Source organism: Solanum lycopersicum, chromosome 8 (assembly GCF_036512215.1).
Source record: "Solanum lycopersicum chromosome 8, SLM_r2.1".
NCBI lineage: Eukaryota > Viridiplantae > Streptophyta > Magnoliopsida > Solanales > Solanaceae > Solanum > Solanum lycopersicum.
Genome location: NC_090807.1, coordinates 52,304,516 through 52,331,180, shown reverse-complemented (window position 1 = coordinate 52,331,180; position 26,665 = coordinate 52,304,516). Strand labels below are relative to the sequence as shown.

The following is a 26,665-nucleotide window of genomic DNA, read 5'->3' as shown; positions in this document are numbered from 1 at the left end:
CTTTTAAATCTCGAATTTGGCTCCCTCCGTTACACTTTTCCTCCATTTTGTTAGGTGCGCTTCTATATGAAAGACATGTGTCCTATTTAATTTTTAAAAATCAAGATTACAATATATTAATAAGTATTATAACCGGTAAAATTAACAAATTTTTAAAAATTATTCTCCAAATTTGATAAGAACAAAATATTCTCCACAAATTTAATATTTATTATATCATTAATGTCATCTTATATTTATATATTCAAAAATTAAAAAGTAGATCATGAATTTAACCATATTTTTATTTAGCATGATAAATTCACAAACAATAAGATAAAGTAATATATTTTTTTCGAATATTTCTTAAAAACAGATGTATTTCTTTTTCTTTATTTTTTCTTGTTCAAAATCAAAGCAGCAACACTTTCTCCTAAACTTTAGACATGTCAACTTTTTTTATTATTTTTTTTTAGCGATAATGCCTAAGTATCCCCTCAACCTATGCTCGAAATCTCAGAGACACACTTATACTATACTAAGGTCCTATTACCCTCGTGAACTTATTTTATTAATAATTTTTACCCTTTTTAGCTTATGTGGCACTATCTTGTGAACCCAACGATAATTGACTTTTTTTTCCGAACTAGTGCCACGTAGGCTAAAAAGGGATAGAAAATTACATATAAAATAAGTTCAGAGGGTAATAGGATCTTACTATAGTATAAGTGTGTCTTTGAGATTTCGGACATAGGTTGAGGGGTTACTTGGGTATTTTCCCATTCTTTTATTTCATAATTTTTGTCTAAAACATACATTGATAATTTTTTACCTTGTTTCTTGTTTCTCAAGATAATATTTGAAAAACAAATTTTTATTATTAAGTCAGGAATGTTCTAGACAATTATCGAAACAAGGCGATGAAAAGAAAGAAGCTCCTCGAAACTTCCTCCTGTTTCTATCTTCCTCTAGAATTTTCCACACTTGTGTTATATAAACACCTCTCAACATCCCCTGTAATCAGACAGAATAAAAATCCAATTTCAAACACGATAGAAGAATGGATTTGAGGTTGATGGGTATTGATAACACACCACTCTTCCACACTCTTCAGCATATGATGGAAGCTGCTGGTGAAGATTCCGTGAATGCACCATCAAAGAAGTATGTTCGTGATGCTAAGGCAATGGCTGCGACACCAGTGGACGTGAAAGAGTATCCTGATTCATATGTTTTCGTTGTGGATATGCCAGGGTTGAAATCTGGAGATATCAAAGTGCAGGTAGAAGAAGACAATGTGCTGTTGATTAGTGGTGAAAGGAAGAGGGAAGAAGAGAAAGAAGGTGTAAAGTTTATTAGAATGGAGAGAAGGGTTGGGAAATTCATGAGGAAGTTTAGTCTGCCGGAGAATGCGAATACTGATGCAATTTCTGCAGTTTGTCAAGATGGAGTTCTGACTGTTACTGTTCAGAAGCTGCCTCCTCCTGAGCCAAAGAAGTCCAAAACCATTCAGGTCAAAGTTGCTTGAAAATATAAAGTTACTCTGTTTTCTTGCTCTGTTTTGATGTAATAAAGCAATTGCTGCTCTAGATTACCATATTTTGATGCATCCAAGGATTAACAAAATACAAATTTTAATGCATGTATCTTGTTTGATAAAGAATCGAATTTTAATTACTTTTTGCCTCATCTCCTTGATTGTGTGTTATAACTGTTTCACGAAAAGCCATTTACTTTAATCTGGTTGATAGTTTTTTTTACTAAATTACTTATCTTTTTTAGAGTTTTGTGTTATCAAAATTCTCTACAACTTCATAAATTAGTATCTTTGCGGTAAAAAGTGGAGAAGATAAGGAAGCTACAAATTGTCGAAAGAATAAGAACCAATATTTTCTTTATTCTCTTCATGTATACATGCATAATTCAGTGGCGGAGGGCACAAGATTTAAAAAATATTAATTACATAAATAATACCCATAAATAAATGGATTAAACCAGATATAAATAGGTCAAATTAGATGGTTGAATCATGAAGAAAAAGAGTTTTTAAATATTTGCTTTTATAATTAGAAATCAAATTAGTAGAATATAAGCTTATAAATAAGAATTTAAACACGCGACCTCGGACGAAAGGAGTTAAAATGAACCCCTTCGTTGAACGTACCTCCATGAATCTTGACCTCATCATAGATGACATTGTTGTATAGGTGGGGGGTGGGGTGGGGGGGCATGTATGGGAGAGTATTTGAAATTTTAGTATGGTAATTTTGATAGTATTCAATTTTAAATTATATCAAGTAATTTGATTTTTAAAATTATTATATCAAATACTCAGTATGGTAATTTTGATATTTAATTTTAAAAACTATTATATCAAATATTTGACTTTAAGAATTATCATATCGATTATTGATTTTAAAAATTATTTTGTCAACTATGGTTTGATTTTTTAAAGTTTTGGTTGATACGGCATTTGAAATCTCAGTATGGTAATTATGATATTTGATTTTTAAAATTATTACATCCTTTTTATTCAAAGTTTACTTTCGGTATTTTGTGTAAATAATAAATTCATAACTATATTTTTAAATATTTGGAGTATTAAGTATTTTGACAACTACTTCTTAAAGTCAATTTAATTGATTTTTTAAGTTAAATTAAATTAATTTGATCATGTCATTAATATATTTTATTATTATATCTTTATGACACAAAAACCTTGTCTTCATGTATGAATCAAGAGTTCCATTCAAGTTTTATCTTACAATACAAAAAAGATAATTTGCCCAAGTTTAATTACGCCAAATATGTTGTTAACGAGTTCAAATACAATCACGGTGGGTGCAAATTGTAAAGAACATATAGAAAACCAAAAGTTTTTTGGACCCCTTTGTACGTATTATTTGCTTGCACAAATAGTAAATAGGCAATTTAATATGTTCTATTAAATTATATTTTATGTGTTCTATTAATTAACTTCCAAACAAAGTACTTTCACTAAAAATTCAAATAAAGGATAAAATTAAAAAAGTATTTTTTAAAAATAGTCTTAAAAATTAAATAATTAAATTTTATTTTTAAAAATAAAAAATAATATAAATATTTTTTTAATTAATATAAAACGAATAGACTACTAAATATTAAATATATATTGTTCCTTGAATAAACATATAACAACTAGTCTTCCACACTCTTCACCATATGATAGAAGATTCCGACAAATCCGTCAATGCACCATATGAATTAGAGCAGCTTGAGATTAATTTCGAAATTACCGAGAGAGGAACTTGGTTTAGATACTTAGGGTAAAGTTTAGAATTTTATAAAAGACGGAAACTAAATCTTCATATGCTACTGTATCTAATTTGATGGTTCTCTTCATTAAACAACAAGTGTGTAGTGTCTTTTCTCTAACAAAATTTTCACTTCTCTTTTCAAGTATGTATTTTTTTGCTTCACTTTCATTTAAAAAAAATTAATTTAAAATTCAAATAATCATAAATTTAAATTAACACTAATAATTTAGAAAAAAATGATCAACTTTGAATATTTTACATGTACCATAAATATGAGACAAAAAAAAGTAATATAAATTATTTAAAAATTATGTTAAAAATATTATAAATCATACATATAAATAAATAAATAAAATAATAATTATTTGACATGTATTCATACGAATTTATTGTATCTGGTATATATATAATACAAAATGGAAAAATAAGTATTGAAAGTGAAGGATTATATAGGGTGGGTAGAATATTTTCAAAAAAATTAATACAATATCTAAATTATTATTTGAAAGAATAATATTATTTATTTTAGGAAAAAGGGTTAAATATGCCCCTAAACTATTCAATAAGGTCTAGATATACCCCGTTTAAAGTTTGGTTCACTGATGCCTCGCCATCCAACTTTTGGTCCAAATATGCCCTTATGGACCTTAGTTGCCATGTTGGACATATCCAACTCATTTTTTATTTCTTTTAATGCCACATGGAATTGCCATGTCATTTTGGCCTTACCACATAACATTTATATGAAAATGGAAAGATATTCGGACTCATAAACACCTAATCCAAACCATAAATCAACCCTTTTTAAATAAATTATCCGACCAATTTTTAAAAAATTTGTTTTTTCTTGATAAATTTCTAAAATGAGTAATTGTTAAATAAAAAAAATAGGAAAATATGAAAAAAAATATAAAATTAACGCCAAAAATTCATAAATAATTATAGTAACCTTAAATTTAATTTAAACACTTTTTTGATAAATACCGAAATGAGTAATTGATTAATAAAAAGTATGAAAAAAATAATATTAACGCAAAAATTAAAAAATAAATACAGTAACCTTAAATTCAACAATTTCAATATTCTTGACAAATCCCAAAAATGAGTTTATTAACAAAAAATATAAAAATTACGCAAAAAATTCAGAAATAAAAAATAGGAAAATACGAAAAGAATATATAATATAAAAAAATTGTTGAAATTATTGAATTTAAGTTAACTATATTTATTTGTGAATTTTGACGTATATTTTTTTATTTTGTTTTCATGTTGTCCTTTTTATTACAAAATTACTCATTTTCAGGATTTGCCAAAAAATATAAAAATTTTAAAAAAATTGTAGATTGAAATGTTACTATATTTATTTGTGAACTTTTGGTGTTAATTTATATTTTTTTTCATACTTTTCATATTTTTTATTAATCAATTACTCAATTTCGAGATTTATCGAAAACTAAAAAATCTAAAAAAAAATTGGAATGTTAGATTTAAGGTTACTATATTTATTTGTGAATTTTTTGAATTAATTTTATATTTTTTTTATTTTTTATTAATCAATTACTCATTTTCGGGATTTATCGCAATAATAAAAATTAAACAAAATTGTCAAAAATGGATCGAATAGTGAATTTAAAAGGAGCTGATTTATGGGTCGGATTAGATGTTTATGTATCCAAATATCTTTCAATTTCATATAAATGTTATCTGATAAGGCCAAAAATGACATATCAATTCCATGTGGCATTTAAAGAAATGAAAAATGAGTTGGATATGTCCAACATGACAACTAACGCCCATAAGGGCATATTTGGACCAAAAGTTGGACAGCGAAAGCATGAGTGAACCAAAATTTAAACGGAGAGTATATCTAGACCTTTTCGACTAGTTTAGGGGCATATTTGACATCTTTTCCTTTATTTTATAAAAAGTAAAAACAACCATCTAAAAAGAGATGGAGTAATTGATGTGATTATTTATTTTCCAAGGTCCAAGGAGAATTCTTTTCATAAAAGTTGGGACTATGTTTGAAATAAAATAATATTGTAAAATCAAATGGATGTTATGTGGTAATTCTTTGTTTTATTAATATACAATGACACGTGGGATCATTCATGTTTGAGTTGCAATTATTTGACCAAATAGATAGCTTATGAATGGTCAAAGTGTTATTCACAAAACTAGATAGAAAAATTTAGCATACATTATTATATTCTCTCTTTATTTGTTTTTATTTTAATTTATTATTATTATTTTATTAGCTACTTATTTTATAACAAATAACATATTTTATTTCAGAAACTTCCGTATTTCACCCATCTTCGAATTAACATGTGCAATCAAAAGCTAAAAATTGCTAACACAAAATCACATGTATACAAAAAAAAAATACTTCAAAGTGATGAAAGCAATTGATCGATTAAATGCAGTATCCCGATCAAACATTGTCATGAACCAAATTTCCAGATATTCTTGTCTCGAATGTTCTTGATTGTTGCTTCTTTTTCATCATCCATAAATAAACCAAACGAATTGTGTTTCCAAGCAAAAGTAATGTCATTACACAGCTCCACACCGTAACAGCAACTTCAATAACCTGGCCAAGTTGTTCTCTATCTTTTTTAGGCGTGACGATGTATATTGATATGCCATAAGTGAGTGCTATTGAGGTGATTGTCAACCACATAATAACCATCAAAGCCCACATAAAAAACTTTTTCCTGAAGGGCAATCCACTTATTAACAGCAGTATTGTGCTAAGAGAAGCCACAAATGCTGTTGTGTTGACACGGATAAAGTATCGATATGATTTGGGATGAGTATATGCCATTACTGCTTCCCCAGCTTTGTGTGGTATTTGTAAGGGGTTTACATGAGAATTCAATTCCTTATTTTCTTGCCAAACGCCTCCTGGAGGGTTCATTCCTGCTTGAAATGCCATAGTTGCAATAAGTGATGCAACCACCATTATTGTATCACGTTTCCTTGAAAGCCAATCACCTAAAATGTTGTGCTTGTGGGCTAAAGCAACATGAGAATTAGAACATTTGGCTCCATTTTGGGTGTAGGATGATGAAATCATGTCCTTGGCTCTTAAACCTCCAGCATCACGGAGACAGTCTCCAATTTCCAAATCATTCATGTCTCTTCGACTCTGCGTTAAAATGTCTAGTGGTGTGTTCCCGTTGTCGTCCTTTAAGTTCACCTCAATCTTATTGTTTTTTAGCAGATATTTAACTGTCTGCAAATTTTATCATGAAAACATCAACTTCATTTTAATCTATCAACCAAATGGTTTTTTTCTATCAAACTGTCTGATCTTTAAAATGATAGCAAACACTTGTTTGGACAAAATTAATACATTTTCAAGTAACAGATGGGTTATAACTTGTTTAGATCTAACAAGTTCAACCCAATAAGATGAACTCAAGCTAATAATTTTAGAAGCAAATAAGAAAGGAGGACTCAGAGCCCATTTTGATTGACTTATTTTAATGTGCTTAATTTTAAGTTAACTAGTAAATTTGTAGAGCAAAGAGCAAGAAGTGACCTGAATTTGCTTATCTGCAACAGCCAAATGTAGAATGCTATATCCATCTCCATCTCTAGATTTCAACAATGTGTCATCTGATATCAATTCCATCAGCACATTCAGAGCCTCCAACTGATTATTATGCTTCACACACAAATGTAGAACGTTCTCGTCGCGATCAGTCGTCTGCAGAGCTGCGAGATGGCTCACTCGAACAAGTTCCTTAATAACCTCAACTCGACCTTTGATTACAGCAAGATGTAGAGGATTTCTACCTTCACGATCACCAACCACACACATTTCAGGATTCACTACCAACAACTCCTTAACAATTTCTATGTACCCTTTGATGGAAGCAACATGAAGTGCAGAGGATCTTTGAGAATCCAATTCAGCAGCAAGCAGGGGATTTCGAGTAAGAATGAATTTCACAAACTCAATGTGTCCCCGCATTGATGCTATGTGTAAAGGAGTTTCATTAAAGCAAGTTAAGGTAAGTCTATCGAGAATCAAAGCATCTTGTTCAAGTAATTCTCGTAAAACTTTAACATCTCCTTCAACTGCTGCTTCGTAAAGTCTCTTCTCAATTTCCATCTCTTTCAAAATCACTCTTAATTTCTTTCTTCCAAGTTCCAATCTTAGCCTTTGTCGCCTACAAATGAGATATAGTATAGTTTTAATTAGTTGGAACTAAGTCAACGTTGAGAGAAAACAAGAAAAATGATGTATTTTAACTCATTGAGATAACAAGAAAAATGAAGACTTTGAACAAGTCTTAGTCTACTTCCACAGAAAGAGAGAGGAAGTTGAAGGAAAACAACCAAGGAAGGGACCATATTCACATTTGCTTTATTTAATTTGGAAAAGGTACACTTGCTCCGTTTAAAAAGGGATGATCTAGTTAAATTTGGGAAGGAATTAAGAAAAGAAAGAGGCTCTTTAATCTTCTGATTCTAAATTAAAGTTATATCAAATGTACCAAAATATCCTTTAATCTTATGGTATCAAACATATCACGTGAAAAATTAAAGTTAAAGTCTTGCCAAAATAGAAAAAAATTTTCTTTTTTAAACAGACGGAAAATAGGGTCATTCTTTTTTAAACAGAAAAAATATCAATTTTTTTTTAACTTTGTTGTTATAGAATGGAATATTATTTGAGTCACATTTGTTTTATTTAATTTTGATAAAAGGTATTAAATTTCTTTTAATTTTGTTATTTTAGAGTTCATATACCACTTATTAAAAGAATAACTCACGTATATTTTAATGTTACGTAAATATGATTTAAATATATCATTTTTAAACTGATGAAAGTAAAAAGTTAATTAATTTCTTCATTAAAATAAAATTTATGTAGGTGTATAGTTAACCTTTCTTGCTAAGTTCATTGATATACATGATTTTTTTTCTTTTTTATGTAGATATATTTGCTTTATTTAATTTTGGGAATAGGTATCAAATTTCTTTTGTGTTTGTTATTATAGAAAAGACTATTATGTGAGTCACATTTATTTTATTTAATTTTGGGAAAAAGTATTAGATTTTTTTTAACTTTGTCATTTTAGAGTTCATATATCACTTGTTAAAAGAATGACTCACGTATATTTAATGTTACGTTAATATGACTTAAATATATCATTTTTAAATGGGAAAATTCACAAGTACTCCCTCAACCTATGCCCGAAATTCCAGCGATACACTTATACTATACTAAGGTCTTATTACCTCTCTGAACTTATTTTATAAGTAATTTTCTATCTATTTCGGTCTACATGGCACTAGCTTGAAAGAAAAAGTCAACGAGCATTGAGCTCACAAGATAGTGTCACGTAGGTCAAAAAGGGATAGAGAATTATTAATAAAATAAGTTTAGGAGGGTAATAGGACCTTAGTATAGTATAAGTGTATCTCTGAGATTTCGAGCGTAGATTGAGAGGATATTTGTGCATTATCCCTTTTTAAACTGATGGAAGTAAAATGTTAATCTTAATTTCTTCATTAAAATAAAATATATGCAGGTCTATAGATAACCTTTCTCGTTAAGCTCAATGATATACATGATATTTTTCTTTTTTATGTAGGTCACATTTGCTTTATCTAATTTTGGGAATAGGTATCAAATTTCTTTTAACTTTGTTATTTTAGAAGGAACCATTATTTGAGTCACATTTGTTTTATTTAATTTTGAGAAAAGATATTAAATTTCATTTAACTTTGTTATTTTAAAGTTCATATATCGCTTGTTAAATCGCTTGTTAAATGAATGATTCACGTATATTTTTATGTTACATAAATGATTCAAATATATCATTTTTAAACCGATTGAAGTAAAAAGTTAATCTTAATTTCTTCATTAAAATAAAATTTGTGTAGTTCTATAGTTAACCTTTCTTGCTAAGTTCAATGATATAGATGATCTTTTTTCTTTTTTATGTAGGTCACATTTGCTTTATTTAATTTTGGGAATAGGTATCAAATTTCTTTTAAGTTTGTTATTATAGAAAAGACTATTATTTGAGTCACAATTGTTTTATTTAATTTTGGAAAAAAGTATTAGATTTCTTTTAATTTTGTTATTTTATAGTTCATATACCGCTTGTTAATGAGTGATTCATGTATACTTTTATGTTACGTAAATAATTCAAATATATTATTTTTAAAATGATGGAATCAAAAAGTTAATGTTATTTCTGCATTAAAATAAAATTTAAGTAGGTCTATAATTAACCTTTCTTGCTAAGTTTGATGATATCCATTATATTTTTCTTTTTTATGTAGGTCACATTCGCTTTATTTAATTTTGGAAATAGGTGTCAAATTTCTTTTAACTTTGTTATTTTAGAAGGAACCATTATTTGAGTCACATTTATTTTATTTAATTTTGGAAAAAAAATATTAAATTTCTTTTAATTTTGTTATTTTAGATTTCATATACCACTTGTTAAAAGAATGACTCACGTATAATTTTTATGTTACGTAAAGGACTTAAATATATCAGTTTTAAGCTGATGGAAGTAAAAAGTTAATCTTAATTTCTTCATTAAAATAAATTTGTGTATGTCTATAGTTAACCTTTCTTGCTAAGTTCAATGATATAAATGATTTTTGTTCTTTTTTACGTAGGTCACATTTGCTTTATTTAATTTTGGGTAAAGGTATCAAATTTCTTTTATCTTTTTATTGTAATGATCCGAAAGGTTATTTTTAAATATTTATTCAAAATTTTCAATTTACCCATCTCGGTAGTTGCCTCAATTCACTTTTGATCAATTTGTGAAGTTGATTTGAAAATTTTTGAGCTATTTGATAATTACAATTGTATAGGTGAGAGGTGATTTTAAATAATTAATATTATTTGGAGACTAATGAGCTTTATCCACAATTTATTTAATATATTACTTCGCTTTAATACATTAATATAAAAAATTAAATTAGTAAAGTTTAACATTTTAGTCCAAAATTTAAAGAGGAAAAGAAAGATTATACGAAAGAAGCACAATCAACGCAGCAAAAAATCACTTCGTGCTTCAGGTAAAATTTCAGGTCCAAAATTTAAAGAGGAAAAGAAAGATTATACGAAAGAGCCATGTATGTGGTTGTTTAGGAAAAAAATGTCGACCAAAACAAATATGACAGCTATATTATATTCAATTATGATTATTATTTAAGGAATTTAAGGATCCAATAATGAGCTAATCATTTGAAACTTAAGATTTTGGTAAGTTTTGGACAATGTGGATATGTTTGTGTATATTAAATCATTACTGAGTTACTGCTAGTTGAATTCATGTTGGGTTGGAATTATTCTTATAGCTATTCTATCGTAATTTAAGTTTTGATATATTGAGATAGGTAATTAATTATTAGGTATTATCTATTATAAGAATATTATTAGAATTATGTTATTCGAAGAATAAGATTTAGTCCTAAATGTGAAATTCAGAAAATATGATATTTGACCAATTGGTTGGAGTCAAGATTTAAAAATTTTATTATAAATTTGAATGAGTTTTCGATCTAAGCTAGAGATATAAAAATATGAATGTTGTTAATTTTGAAATCATATCACGGTTATTTATTTGAATAGATTTTATTAGTGTGGAAGTCAACCAAAAGAGGAAGACTCAAGTTCTGGAGTCATTGTGAATTCTAAATCCTTGTTAAGTGTGTGAAATTCATGTATCTCCTAGTGGTAAATGTTTGTGAGTAATGAAAATTGGTGTTAGGTTAATTTGTCCATGTTGAATAATTCTAATGATGTAAAAGGGTAATAAAAATGTGGTATGCATAATTATGATGTTGTATCACGGTTGCATTATTGTGAATTGAACCTTGTTATGAAAATGGTTATTCTCATTATTTATGTAAAATATGTCATTTGCATTGGCTCTGAAACATGATTGTTATAAGTGTTATGTGATAAGAGAATGTATCATTTCGAAGAGCGTATCGAATGGCGCAATGGATACTACATTTCGAAGGACGTATCGCACGCCGCGCTGGATACTATATTTTGAGGGACGTATCGCTCGCCGTGATGGTTACTATTATCGAGGTTCGTATCGCTCGCCGCGATGGATGCATGGAGAGATATGTCACTAAGTCAGACATGGATCATTATACTTGACATTGCATTCCATTGCATTGCACATACTTATCATTAATGAACTTGATATTGTATTTTGCTGATCTTGTGAATGCCTTTCTGCGGAACTTGTGATTGATGAATAATGAGCTTGTTGTTGAGGATATATAATTTGTTGAAGTGTTATTGTTGAGGATATATAATTTGTCAAAGTGTTGTTGTGGAGGATATGTAATTTGTCAAAATGTTGTTGTGGAGGATATGTAATTTGTCTAAGTGGTATTGTTGAGCTATGTATTATGTAAACTGTGAGCTATTAGGTTGGGCTGATTTTTATGCAAGTTGTAGTTGTGGAGGTTTAGTTGGGGTGGTAGGAGTATCCATATTTCATCCCCTTAGCTTGTGTTTAAATGTTTACTTGCTGAGTACCGTATGGTTTGGTATTCACTATTTGCTTTTACAATAATTTTTTTGTAGGTTACCAACCGAACCTTAGTGATATATTCTCTAATTTTTCGAGGCTCCTTGGAGAATTGTGAGGTAGTTGTTTGTCATCTCAGCAGATCTTCTTACTCCTGTTTATGACTTTGTTCTACTCTAGAAACAATGTCATATGAGACTTGTATTTTCTTTTGATTCAATTATAATACTTTAGATGCTTGTACAAGTGACAATCATATTTTGGGGATATTTTTGAGTTTATTAAAGAATTTTCGCATTTTATTGTAATAGTTGAATTTTATGATGACTCATCTTGATGAGATAAGACGAGTATCATCACATCTATTTTTGAATCGTGACAATTATTTTAGAAGGAACCATTATTTGAGTCACATTTGCTTTATTTAATTTTGGGAAAATGCATTAAATTTCTTTTAGCTATGTTATTTGGAGTTCATATATCATTGTTAAAAAGTATGACTCCAATAACTTTTATGTTACATAAATGACTTAAATGAATCATTTTTTAACTAATGAAGGTGAAAAGTTGATCTTAATTTCTTCATGAAAATAAAATATATGTTAGGTGTATATTTGACCTTTCTCCCAAATTTTAATGATATACGTAATTTTTTTTCTTTTTTAATTCAACGGCTAATTTGAATTTATTATCTTTAACTATCAAAATTATTTTTTACTTTTCATCTGGTAAAAACTACTATGGGTACGTTGGATTTTTTTCACAAATACAAAAATAAATTTCAATATGGATGCAAGAAAATTGTTTTTAAATTTTTTCTTACTTTTTTCCTTTTATTCCATTCACACTTATTTTTTGTTTCTCGTATTTTCATACTAAAAAATTAAAACAAAAAATGTTATAAGACGAAAAACTCATATAATAACAAGCAAATAGATCTATAATAGAGATATTTAAGACCCCAAATATCAGCACAACTTTAAATCACCGAATACGCACCCTCATTTTTCACCTTAAATTGGTTAAGAATCAAAGAAGTAAAAAAACGAAATCACACATAAGAAAGATCAAATATAACTCTTTTACTTGTTGATTGAATCAAATATACCATATATGGAGTTTTTAATAATGAAAAATGATTAACGTTAACTATAACTAGGGGATAGATTTTGATTAGTTTCTAATTTTGGTATGGAAATGGTTAACTTTAACAATAGTTAAGGGACATATTTTGTAAATTTAGTCTCCAATTTTGGAAAGTAAATGACTAACTTTAACACAATTAAGAGAGATTTTGTAAATTTAGTTTCCAATTTTGATAAGGAAATGATTTGACATCCAACCAAAATAATTTAAAACCTCATTTGGCTCAAACGATATGAAGTTCTTAATGTCCAATAATTCGTAAGAAAATAATTGGGGATTAATTTCTGGAAAATATATCAAAAAGTTGTCCAAGAACTTCTAATTATTAAGAATTAATTTAGGTCAATCACAGTAGATTTTAATCTTTTTATACTAAAATAGTAAAATATGACGTTTCCTTGTTATTGCTTGCAAAACAAAGAGAAATGAAGCTTGACTTATGTGTGCATTGAGAAGAAGCTACTGATCATGTCACGACCCAAAACGAGACGTGAGTGGCACCCACACTTATCCTACTATGTGAGCGAACCAACCAATCTAAACCCCAACATTTCAACTATAATAAACAGAATATAATGCAGAAGACTTAAAACTCATTAACGAAATCAATAATTAACTTCTAAAACTCAAAACTTATCATTATCCCCAAAATCTGGAAGTCATCATCACAAGAACATCTATCCTCAAATTACTAAATCTAAGAGTATCTAAGAAACTAAAATAAGTAAAAAGAGATGGTCCATGTCCGAACTTCAAGACATCAAGACGCGAAGGAAAGAATCCAGTCCGAGCTAGGAACAATAGCTCACCCTGAGATCTGATTATGCTGAAGTCTGGCTAGAGTTGCGGACGAGTCGAAGTCGATGGCACGTTTGCTGCACTCCACAAATAACAAAGAAAGAAACATACAAGTAGGGGTCAGTACAAAGCACAAGTACTGAGTAGGTATCATCGGCCACCTTAAAATAGAAAGCAATATATATCAGATAATAACATAAAATCGACTACCATACTCAACTGGTGACAACAACAAGTACCATAACCATTGACCACAACCCAAGCACATTTATGAGGACTTAGGCCTCCACACCATACTCATTTGGGAAATAGGTTCTTTAAATCTGAGTATATTAACATAATTCAAGATTCATTCTCTTTACTATCCTGGTGTCGGAACGTGACACTCCGATCCCCTCATCATTCATTCATCTTACTATCCTGGTGTCGGAACGTGATACTCCGATCCTCTACTACTATCCTGGTGTCGGAACGTGACACCCGATCCACTATTACTATCCTGTGTCGGAACGTGACACCCGATCCATTACTACTATCCTAGTGTCGGAATGTGACACCCGATCCACTATTACTATCCTGGTGTCGGAACGTGACACCCGATCCATTACTACTATCCTGGTGTCGGAACGTGACACCCGATCCACTATTACTATCCTGGTGTCGGAACGTGACACCCGATCCACTAACCTCATTCTTTTAGTTCATCGAGCCTTCTTTTATACCAAGGCATCATCATTAACAGAGAGGGTTTTAGGTTTAAGCTTCACAACCTCATCTTTCCAACCCATTACAATTACATAATCACATCATGCAAGCACACAATTAAGCATATAGAAGACTTTACAATACTACCCAATACATATCATTCGCTATTAAGAGTTTACTATGAAATAGCATAAACCATAACCTACCTCCACCGAAGAATCGTGATCAAGCAATCTACTTCTCCAATGCTTTGCTTTCCTCTTCGTTTCTCCCTCTCGTTCGTTCTCCCCTCTTCTCTCTGTTCTTTCTATTTTTCCTTCTTCAAATTCTTTTCCTTTACCCTAATTACCATATAATTAAGTATAAAATATGGTAAAAGTAACCCACTATTTATTCCAAGGTTGTCTCCTTTAACCCCCAAATAATTGAATTATTAACATTAACCAACTAACTTTATAATTATAAGTAGGAATAGTCCAAAACGCCCCTTAAACTTTTAACAAAAATCCGACCCATTCAGGGTTACGCAGCCTGTGACGGCCCGTCGTGCCTGCGACGGTCCGTCCTGCTGCTTCCGTCACAAAGTTCAGAGACTAAATTTCATTAAATGGTCTGTGACGGTCCGTCGTGCCCACGACGGTCCGTCCTGCCATGTCGTCGCGAAGTTCAGAGAGTTGTTCTCAGTACCCAAATTTTTAGAATCTAAGTGTTTTGGAACGAGACCCTCTCGACGGTCCGTCGTGCCCATGACGGTCCGTCGTGAAATCTGTCGACCCAGACAGTTATTGCCAGAAATAAACTCTACTGCTCAAAACGACTAACAGGTCGTTACAAATCAAGGACAGAAATATTGATTTCTCCAAAGCATAACATGATTGGATAAACTTAAAAAATTGTTCATCAAGATAAGTGTATTTTATATTTAAATTAAATAACTTGTAGAATAGTAATTAATAATTGAAAAGAAAAGGTTTGGACATTGTAATTGGTTAAATTCAATTTTTTCAAATGTTTCTTTTATTATTTGATAAATAACATCTTTTTAGAGCTTAAAATCTATGATAACAAGTAGTATTATCTATTTACTGAAATGAATTTTGTATATTTTCTTAAGAAATGCTTTTATTTTATTTTATTAGTTAAAATTCAAACCATGAATAAAAGGACAAGACAACAAAATTAAAGCAGTCAATATGGGTTGACTTAAGTCTATATAAGCTTTGGATTTTGACGGATTAGACCGGACTAACCCATTTATTTAGTGGGCAAGAAACAGACGCCCAACTAATTTGTACATGGGTTGTGGCCCTTGTCGGGTCAGTCCACATTTTTTAAAGTATATTTTTTTAATAATTTTTTAAATTAAATTATAATTTTAAAATATTAACATAAGTATCGACAAAACAATATTACATATGTTAATGTTACTATTTGTTATATAAATCCACAAATAAAGTACATTTATAGTACTTATTAAATTTGACTTCAAGTTAAAACATAATTAGTTAAATAGAAATGTTAACCAATTTTCTTCAAGAAAACACAACTAGATATGACAATATTTTAACTAATGAAACATGAACTCTTGAAAAAAAATTCAGGAAACTTATGGCGTATACAACACCAACATGTCATCTTCATCAAGCACATAAGAATAAGGTTGTGGCAAGGTTGTCTTAACATTTTCATCTAGCGTTTGTATGCAATATTAATTAGTTAAACTTAGAAAATAACTAAATTTAAGAACTAAACATAACATTTAAATGTATACACAAAAATATCATTAGTTTAAGAAAAATCACGCAAACTGTATTCGTAAGCAACAAGTGTTCATATATTTTCATGATGGATGCAATTTCTATGTTTGGTTATAACACACATTCATCAATGCTAAATGATTATCTTGCTGATACAATACATCACGTTTAATGATTTTAAATTTTAACATCTAGAAATTTAAATAGACTTTAATTTGAGATTGGACTTATGTTATTTTGACATTTAGGATTGCTTAGTCACATTTTTAATATTTATTTAAAATGTCAATCTTTTAATTTGTTATGTATATGGTTTATGTACTTTTTATTTGTTTGATTTGTAATAATACAATTATTTAATAACATGAAAGGAGAAAATCAAGGAAAAGAATATTTTAGAAAAGAAACATATTACTTAAAATTCTCATCAGTTACAATTTCAAATGGATCAACTGTTTCAATCTCCATTTTTCTCTTTTATCAAGATTTTAATCATTCCTTAACTTTCTTGTTTATTATGTTTTCATTGTAATTATATATCAATAACTTTCACATTTTATGTGTTCACTTTACCTTTCAAATTAAAATTGGTATTACTTTACCATTCAAACTAAAATTGATATTTTAATTTCACCGTGAAAACTAAAAATTGTATCTCACTGACAAAATTATATTATATAATAAAAAATAAAAAATAAAAATATTATATTATATAACTGTCAAATACATTTTTTTTTAAATTTGTATTACAAAAATATTATTGATTGTATCCCTATATAATCTAATCATTACATATGAATATGATTTTGAAAGTACACAAGTTTTTGGAGAAAAAAATAGCATACATGGTGAAAATAATACATTTTATTGAGGAAGGACACAATATTCTTAAAAACACAAAATTACTTGTGAAAGAGATAAGGATACAAGATTCTGAAAGTAATACAATTTGTTGAGGGAGGATAAAATATACTAAAGAAAATACACATTGATTGTGAAAAAAATAGAATACATTTATGCTTAAAAAATACAAATCCATTTTCATACCTATTGTGTAACGACCTGTTTAGTCGTTTTGAGCAGCAGATTTTATTTCGGAAAAAACTGTCTAAGTCGACGGAACCCACGACGGACCGTTATGGGCACGACGGACCCTCGAGGGGGTCTCGTTCCAAAACACTTAGAATTCTGAAATTTGGGTACTGAAATCGACTCTCTGAACTTCGTGACGGAATGGCAGGACGGACCGTCGTGGGCACGACGGACCGTCACACATTTTCCACAGAAATTAACTCTCTGAACATTGCTACGGACCTGCAGGACGGACCGTCACAGCCATGACGGACCGTCACAGGTTGCGTAATCCCAGGCTGGGTCGGATTTCTTTAAATGTTTTAAGGGAAGTTTTGGACTATTCCTGCTATAATTATAAATTTAGTGGGCTAATGTTAATAATTTAACTACTTGAGGGTTAAAGGAGATAATCTTGAATTAATTAATGGGTTAATTCATCATCTTTTATACTTAATTATATGCTAATTAGGGTAAAAGAAAGAGAGTTTGAATAAGAAAAATAGAAAGAACAAGGAGAGGGAAAAAGAACGACCGAGAGAAGAGGGAAACGAAGAGGAAACAAAGCTTTGGGAAATTGCTTGCTTGATCACGAATCTTTGGTGGAGGTAGGTTATGATTATTATGCTATTCGTAGTAAACTCTTAATAGCGAATGATATGTGTTGGGTAGTATTATAAAACCTTCTATATGCTTAATTGTGTGCTTACATGATGTGATGATATAATTGTGATGAATAAGCATGATGAGTCTATTGAATCTCTAATCCTAAATGTACCTTGTTAATGATGATGCCTTGGTATAAAAGAAGGCTTGATGAACTAAAGTAACGAGATTGATGATGCCTTGGTATAAAAGAAGGCTTGATGAACTAAAGTAATGAGATTGATGATGCCTTAGTATAAGAGAAGGCTTGATGAACTAAAGTAATGAGATTGATGATGCCTTGGTATAAAAGAAGGCTTGATGAATCCATAGAATGAGATTAGTGGAGTGGGTGTCACGAACCGACACGCAGAATTAGGGGATCGGGTGTCACGAACCGACTCGTAGAATTAGGGGATCGGAGTGTCACGTCCCGACACATAGTAGAACTAGGGGATCGGAGTGTCACGTTCCGACACATAGTAGTATGGGAGCGGAGTGTCATGTACCGACACAAGAGGAATAAAAATAATGAATCTCAAAAGTATGTTGATAAATTCGAATGAAAAGAACCTATTTCCCAAATGAGTATGATATGGAGGCTTGAGTCCTCATGAGTGTACTTGACGTTATTTATCAAAGATTCTTGTACATGTTGTTGCTACAGATTGAGTATTGTAGTTGATTTATGATATGATCTGATATATACTATTTTCTATTTTGAGTTGGCCGATGATACCTACTCAGTACTGGTATTTGTACTGACCCCTACTTGTATGTTTCTTTCTTTGTTATTTGTGGAGTGCAGCAAACGTGCCATCGTCTTCAACTCAACCGCAACTCTAGCCAGTCTTCATTACACCGGATTTCAGGGTGAGCTAATGCTTCTAGCTTGGACTGGGTCTTCCTCTTCATGTCTTGATGCCTTGAACTTCCGGCATGGACTAGCTTTTACTTATTTTAGCTTCTTAGATACTCTTAGATTTAGTAATTTGAGATAGATGTTCTTGTGATGATGACTTCCAGATTTTGGGGATAATAATAGTTATTGAGTTTTAGAAGTTATTTAATCAATGTTCATTAATGAGATTTAAGTCTTCCGCATTACTTTCTGTTATTATATTGAGACATTGGGGTTTAGATTGGTTGGTTCGCTCACATAGGAGGATAAATGTGGGTGCCACTTACGACGCATTTTGGGTCGTGACAAACTTGGTATCAGAGCATTAGGTTCGTTGGTCTCATTACACAAGAACGAAAGTAGAGTCTTAAGGAACGGTAGGGGGACGCCTTTACTTTTCTTTGAGAGGCTATAAGACTTTAGGAAAATTCCATTCTTTCTTTCTTTCGTGCTATTACTTGGGTCCAATTGGTATCTAGGTGATACAAATTGGTATCTGACCATCTTCACTCTATTTCGCAGATGGTTAGAACTAGAGCAACGACTACGCCAACACCAACACCGGCAAGACAAGAAGCGTCTGTGCCAGCCACTGGGGCTGTAGCTCGAAGAGGAGTAGTGGCAAGAGGCCATGGAAGAGGTCGTGGGAGGACGTCTTCTAGAGAAAGAGGACGAGCACCTAGCCCATCTGGTACTAGGGCGGTGACTCCTTCACCAACTGAGGAAGTGGTAAGAGAGGGTGAGGATGGGGAAAATGAACAAGTACAGAATGAGGGATTGCCACCCCAACCTACCCCAAAGATGATCAATCAGGTTCTTGCTTATCTTAGCGGGTTATCTGATCAGGGCCAGACACCTCCAGTGTTGTCTGCACCAACACCTCCGGTTCCGGAGGTACAACATGCAACTACTGTGGCTCCCCGCATGGATGCCTCATTGGAAATAGGCACGTTTACTCATCTGACTACAGGGCCTATAATGACAAATGATCAGCATGAACTTTTCAGTAAGTTCTTGAAATTGAAACCTCCAGTCTTCAAGGGTGCTGAATCTGAGGATGCCTATGATTTTCTAGTTGACTGTCATGAGCTACTACACAAGATGGGTATAGTAGAACGGTTTGGTGTTGAGTTTGTGACTTATCAGTTTCAAGGAAATGCCAAAATGTGGTGGCGGTCACATGTTGAGTGTCAACCAACAGAGGCACCACCCATGACTTGGGCATCATTCTCTAGCTTGTTTATGGAAAAGTATATCCCCTGGACTTTGAGGGATAGGAAAAAAGATGAGTTCTTGAGCCTAGAGCAAGGTAGGATGTCGGTTACTGCATATGAGGCTAAGTTTCATGGATTATCCAGGTATGCCACCCAACTTTGTTTCAGTCCACAAGAGCGGATTCGCCGTTTTGTGAAGGGGTTGAGGTCAGAATTGCGGATTTCAGCCTTATAGGTAGCGGCTACGACAAAATCCTTTCAAGAAGTGGTAGACTTCGTGATAGAGGTGGAAGGAGTGAAGCCAGATGACTTAACCATGGCATCGACATCAAAAAGGTTTCGAAAGGGAGGTGAGTTTAATGGTTCTTACTCTAGAGGACAGGGTTCAGGAGGTTACTCAGTCCGACCAATTCAGTCTTCACTACAGACTGTAGTTGGGGGTCCACCTCAGACCGGTCAACACTTCTCTGAGAGACCTATGCTTGACTCCAGAGAATGTTATGGATGTGGAGAGACTGGACATATTAGGAGGAATTGTCCAAAACAGAGTTATAGACCCCCAATAGCTAGAGGTAAAGGTGGTCATGGTAGAGGTCGTTATTCTGGAGGACGTGGTGGCCGAGGTAATGGTGGTCACCAAAACGGCCGGGGTGACGGACAAATGGGAACTACTGCAGCGCAACATGCTAGGGGCAACGGGCAAACAGGTGATAGGGCTCATTGTTACGCTTTTCCTGGGCGGTCGGAAGCAGAGACATCAGATGCTGTTATCACAGGTAATCTTTTGGTTTGTGATTGTATGGCTTCTGTATTATTTGATCCCGGCTCCACATTTTCATATGTATCTTCCTCATTTGCTACCAGTCTTAATTTACATTTTGAATTGCTTGACATACCTATTCGTGTGTCTACTCCGGTGGGTGAGTCTGTGATAGTTGAAAAAGTATATAGGTCTTGTTTGGTGACTTTTGTGGGGAGCAATACTTATGTAGACTTGGTTATCTTAGAAATGGTTGATTTTGATGTAATTTTGGGTATGACTTGGCTTTCTCAGAATTTTGCGATCTTGGATTGTAATGTTAAAACTGTGACGTTATCCAAGCCTGGGATAGATCCGTTATGTGGGAGGGCGACTACACTTCCACTCCGGTTCGTATCATCTCCTTTCTTCGTGCTAAGAGAATGGTTAGTAAGGGGTGTTTAGCTTTCTTGGCACATCTCAGGGATGACACTACCCAAGTACCTTCAATTGAGTCAGTTTCGGTAGTCCGTGAGTTTCTGGATGTGTTTCCTGCAGACCTTCCTGGTATGCCACCGGATAGGGATATTGACTTTTGCATCGATCTGGAGCCGGGTACTCGCCTCATTTCTATACCTCCTTATAGAATGGCTCCAGCAGAGTTAAGGGAGTTAAAGGCCCAACTTCAAGAGTTGTTAAGTAAAGGTTTCATTAGACCAAGTGCATCCCCTTGGGGTGCTCCGGTGTTATTTGTAAAGAAGAAGGATGGGAGTTTTCGGATGTGCATAGACTACCGACAGTTGAACAAGGTAACTATTAAGAACAAGTATCCTATACCTCGCATTGATGACTTGTTCGATCAGTTACAAGGTGCTTGTGTCTTCTCTAAGATTGACTTGAGATCCGGTTATCATCAATTGAAAATACGGGCAACGGATGTGCCAAAGATTGCTTTTTGGACCAGGTATGGGCATTACAAATTTGTAGTGATGTCTTTTGGTCTTACGAATGCCCCTACTGCTATCATGAGCTTGATGAACGGGATTTTTAAGCCATATCTGGATATCTTTGTGATCGTATTTATTGATGATATTTTGGTATACTCAAAGAGCAAGAAGGAACATGAGGAGCACTTGAGAATTATATTGGAAATGTTGAGGGAGAAAAAGCTTTATGCCAAATTCTCCAAGTGTGAGTTTTGGCTAGATGCAGTGTCCTTCTTGGGCATGTGGTTTCTAAGGATGGGGTGATAGTGGATCCTTCTAAGATTGAGACAGTGAAGAATTGGGTAAGACCTACTAATGTGTCAGAAATAAGGAGCTTTGTTGGTTTAGCTAGCTATTACCGTCGATTTGTCAAGGGATTCTCTTCCATTGCTTCCCAATTGACGAACTTGACTAAGTAGAATGTTCCATTTGTATGGTCGGACGAATGTGAGGAAAGCTTTCAGAAACTCAAGACCTTGTTGACTACTGAACCAATCCTTATCCTGCCAGTGGAAGGTAAGAATTTCATTGTCTATTGTGATGCATCCTATTCGGGTTTGGGTGCAGTGCTAATGCAAGAGAAGAACGTAATTACTTATGCTTCAAGGCAATTAAAGGTGCACGAATGTAATTATCCGACCCATGATTTGGAATTGGCTGCGGTAGTGTTTGCCTTAAAGCAATGGAGACACTATCGATATGAGGTTAAGTGTGAAGTATACACGGATCATCGTTGCCTACAGTATGTCTTTACTAAAAAAGATTTAAATTTGAGACAGAGGAGATGGATGGAACTACTGAAGGACTACGATATCACTATCTTGTATCATCCGGGAAAGGCTAATGTTGTGGCAGACGCCTTAAGTAGAAAGGAAGGGAGCATGGGAAGTCTAGCTCACTTGCAAGTTTCTAGAAGTCCATTGGCTAGAGAGGTTCAGACTCTGGCTAACGACTTTATGAGGTTAGAAGTAAATGAGAAGGGAGGATTGTTGGCTTGTGAGGAGGAAAGATCTTCTTTTCTTGACAAGATTAAAGGAAAGCAGTTTACCAATGAGAAACTGATCCGGATCCAAGATAAAGTATTGCGAGAAGAGGCTAAGGAAACACAAATCGATGAGGAAGGTGTTTTGAGAATCAAGAAAAAGGGTATGTATACCCCGCATTGATGATTTGATCAACACTATTCTGACAGAGGCTCAGAGTTCAAGGTACTCTATACATCCTGGTGCAACCAAGATGTATCGGGACCTAAAGCAACATTTTTGGTGGAGTAGAATGAAGCGTGACATTGTTGATTTTATTGCCAAATGTCCAAATTGTCAGCAAGTAAAATATGAACACGAGAGGCCCGGAGGAACACTTCAGAGAATGCCCATTCCTGAATGGAAGTGTGAAAGGATTGCAATGGACTTTGTGGTTGGTCTTCCAAAGACAATGAGTAAGTATGACTCCATTTGGATAATCGTTGATAGGTTAACTAAGTCTGCTCACTTCATTCCGGTCAAGGTGACCTACAATGCAGAGAAGTTAGCCAAAATCTATATCTCAGAAATCGTTCGATTGCATGGAGTTCCACTCTCCTTCATATCAGATAGAGGTACGCAGTTTACTTTTAAGTTTTGGAGAACATTGCATGCTGAATTAGGTACTAGGTTGGACCTTAGTACTGCGTTCCATCCTCAGACCGATGGTCAGTCTGAGCGAACGATTCAAGTGTTGGAGGATATGCTTCGTGCGTGTGTGATAGAATTTGGTGGTCATTGGGATAGCTTCTTACCCTTAGTAGAGTTCTCATACAACAATAGTTATCACTCAAGTATTGATATGGCCCCATTTGAGGCACTGTATGGGGGAAGATGTAGGTCTACCATTGGGTGGTTTGATGCATTTGAGGTTAGACCTTGGGGTATTGACCTTTTGAGAGATTCATTAGAGAAAGTGAAATCTATTCAAGAAAAGCTTTTAGCGGCGCAAAGTAGGCAAAAGGAATATGCAGATCGAAAGGTTAGAGACTTGGAGTTTATGGAGAGTGAGCAAGTCTTGCTGAAGGTTTCGCCCATGAAAGGGGTGATGCGGTTTGGTAAAAGAGGTAAGCTAAGCCCAAGGTATATTGGGCCATTTGAAGTACTTAAGCGAGTAGGGGAGGTGGCTTATGAATTAGCCTTGCCTCCAGGACTGTCAGGAGTGCATCCGGTGTTTCATGTGTCTATGTTGAAAAGATACCATGGGGATGGAAACTACATTATCCGTTGGGATTCAGTTTTGCTTGATGAGAATTTGTCTTATGAGGAGGAACCTGATTCCATTCTAGATAGAGAAATTCGCAAGTTGAGATCAAGGGAGATTGCATCCATCAAAGTTCAATGGTAGAATCGACTAGTCGAAGAAGCCACTTGGGTGAAGGAGGCAGATATGCAAGAAAAATACCCACACCTGTTTACAGATTCAGGTACTCCTTTTCGCCCTCGTTTTTCTTCTTGTGATCGTTCGAGGACGAACGATGGGTAAATTGGTATCTATTGTAACAACCTGTTTAGTCGTTTTGAGCAGCAGATTTTATTTCTGGAAAAACTGTCTGAGTCGACGGAACCCACGACGGACTGTCATGGGCACGACGGACCGTCGAGGGGGTCTCGTTCCAAAACACTTAGAATTCTGAAATTTGGGTACTGAAATCAACTCTCTGAACTTCGTGACGGAATGGCAGGACGGACCGTCGTGGACACGACGGACCGTCACACATTTTCCACAAAAATTAACTCTCTGAACTTTGCTACGGACCTGCAGGATGGACCATCACAGCCATGACGGACCGGCACAGGTTGCGTAATCCCAGGCTGGGTCGGATTTCTTTAAATGTTTTAAGGGATGTTTTGGACTATTCCTGCTATAATTATAAATTTAGTGGGCTAATGTTAATAATTTAACTACTTGAGAGTTAAAGGAGATAATCATGAATTAATAAATGGGTTAATTCATCATCTTTTATACTTAATTATATGCTAATTAGGGTAAAAGAAAGAGAGTTTGAATAAGAAAAATAGAAAGAACAAGGAGAGGGAAAGAGAACGATCGAGAGAAGAGGGAAACGAAGAGGAAACAAAGCTATGGGAAATTGCTTGCTTGATCACGAATCTTCGGTGGAGGTAGGTTATGGTTTTTATGCTATTCGTAGTAAACTCTTAATAGCGAATGATATGTGTTGGGTAGTATTATAAAACCTTCTATATGCTTAATTGTGTGCTTACATGATGTGATGATATAATTGTGATGAATAAGCATGATGAGTCTATTGAATCTCTAATCCTAAATGTACCTTGTTAATGATGATGCCTTGGTATAAAAGAAGGCTTGATGAACTAAAGTAATGAGATTGATGATGCCTTGGTATAAAAGAAGGCTTGATGAACTAAAGTAATGAGATTGATGATGCCTTAGTATAAGAGAAGGCTTGATGAACTAAAGAGATTGATGATGCATTGGTATAAAAGAAGGCTTGATGATTTCATAGAATGAGATTAGTGGAGCGGGTGTCACGAATCGACACATAGAATTAGGGGATCGGGTGTCACGAACCGACACGTAGAATTAGGGGATCGGAGTGTCATGTTCCGACACATAGTAGAACTAGGAGATCGGAGTGTCACGTTCCGACACATAGTATTAGGGGAGCGGAGTGTCACGTACCGACACAAGAGGAACAAAAATAATGAATCTCGAAAGTATGTTAATAAAATTCGAATGAAAAGAACCTATTTCCCAAATGAGTATGATATGGAGGCTTGAGTCCTCATGAGTGTACTTGACGTTATTTATCAAAGATTCTTGTACATGTTGTTGCTACAGATTGAGTATTGTAGTTGATTTATGATATGATCTGATATATACTATTTTCTATTTTGAGTTGGACGATGATACCTACTCAGTACTGGTGTTTGTACTGACCCCTACTTGTATGTTTCTTTCTTTGTTATTTGTGGAGTGCAGCAAACGTGTCGTCTTCTTCAACTCAACCGCAACTCTAGCCAGTCTTCATTACACCGGATTTCAGGGTGAGCTAATGCTTCTAGCTTGGACTGGGTCTTCCTCTTCATGTCTTGATGCCTTGAACTTCTGGCATGGACTAGCTTTTACTTATTTTAGCTTCTTAGATACTCTTAGATTTAGTAATTTGAGATAGATGTTCTTGTGATGATGACTTCCAGATTTTGGGGATAATAATAGTTATTGAGTTTTAGAAGTTATTTAATCAATGTTTATTAATGAGATTTAAGTCTTCCGCATTACTTTCTGTTATTATATTGAGACGTTGGGGTTTAGATTGGTTGGTTCGCTCACATAGGAGGATAAATGTGGGTGCCACTCACGACGCGTTTTGGGTTGTGACATATTGGAATGACTACAAACTAAAAAAAGATATACAATGTCCTTAATAAAAATTTGTAATACATAAAGTCCAAAATTCAAAATAATTGGTGATATAAATCTCACTATATAATTGGTGACTTAGAAATTACCTTTATCAATTGTGACATTTCTTGAATTAATTGAGAGATTTTTTGAATTGATTGAGAGATTTCTGAAATAAATTGGGAGAAAATGAGAGTTAGTTTTTCTCTAACAATGGCAAAAATATGAAAAAAGAGAAATAGGTGAAAACAGAGGCGAACCAAGGATTTGAAGGTTTTGGGAGTATTAATATAAACATAGCTCAAATATAAGGTCTAAGCTAAATTTAAAATAAAAATAAGCTTAAGTGGGATTCAAACCCTAAACGGTTGGTAACTCTAGCTTTTACCAATTGCACTAGGGTACTTTTATGCTTTTTATGGGCGTACTGTTGTCTATATCTTAATTTCTACCAGTTTTTCAAAATAGATATACGTATATA

At 33.1% G+C, this 26,665-nt stretch overlaps 2 protein-coding genes across 2 annotated transcripts; one reads left to right on the top strand and one right to left on the bottom strand.

The window, feature by feature from the left end:
* The first annotated feature begins 1,002 nt into the window (after positions 1 to 1,002).
* Positions 1,003 to 1,665, top strand: HSP17.4 (cytosolic class II small heat shock protein HCT2). The gene has a single exon (NM_001247201.3). The coding sequence runs from the start codon at positions 1,040 to 1,042 to the stop codon at positions 1,505 to 1,507; it is 468 nt and encodes a 155-aa protein (NP_001234130.2). The 5' UTR covers positions 1,003 to 1,039; the 3' UTR covers positions 1,508 to 1,665.
* A 3,872-nt stretch (positions 1,666 to 5,537) lies between these two features.
* Positions 5,538 to 7,659, bottom strand: LOC101247945 (ankyrin repeat-containing protein ITN1-like). The gene is made up of 2 exons (XM_004245014.5): positions 6,823 to 7,659; positions 5,538 to 6,513 (listed from the first exon to the last, which is right to left on the bottom strand). Exons 1-2 carry the CDS (start codon positions 7,396 to 7,398, stop codon positions 5,710 to 5,712), a joined length of 1,380 nt encoding a protein of 459 aa, XP_004245062.1. The 5' UTR covers positions 7,399 to 7,659; the 3' UTR covers positions 5,538 to 5,709.
* Between the last annotated feature and the right edge of the window lie 19,006 nt (positions 7,660 to 26,665).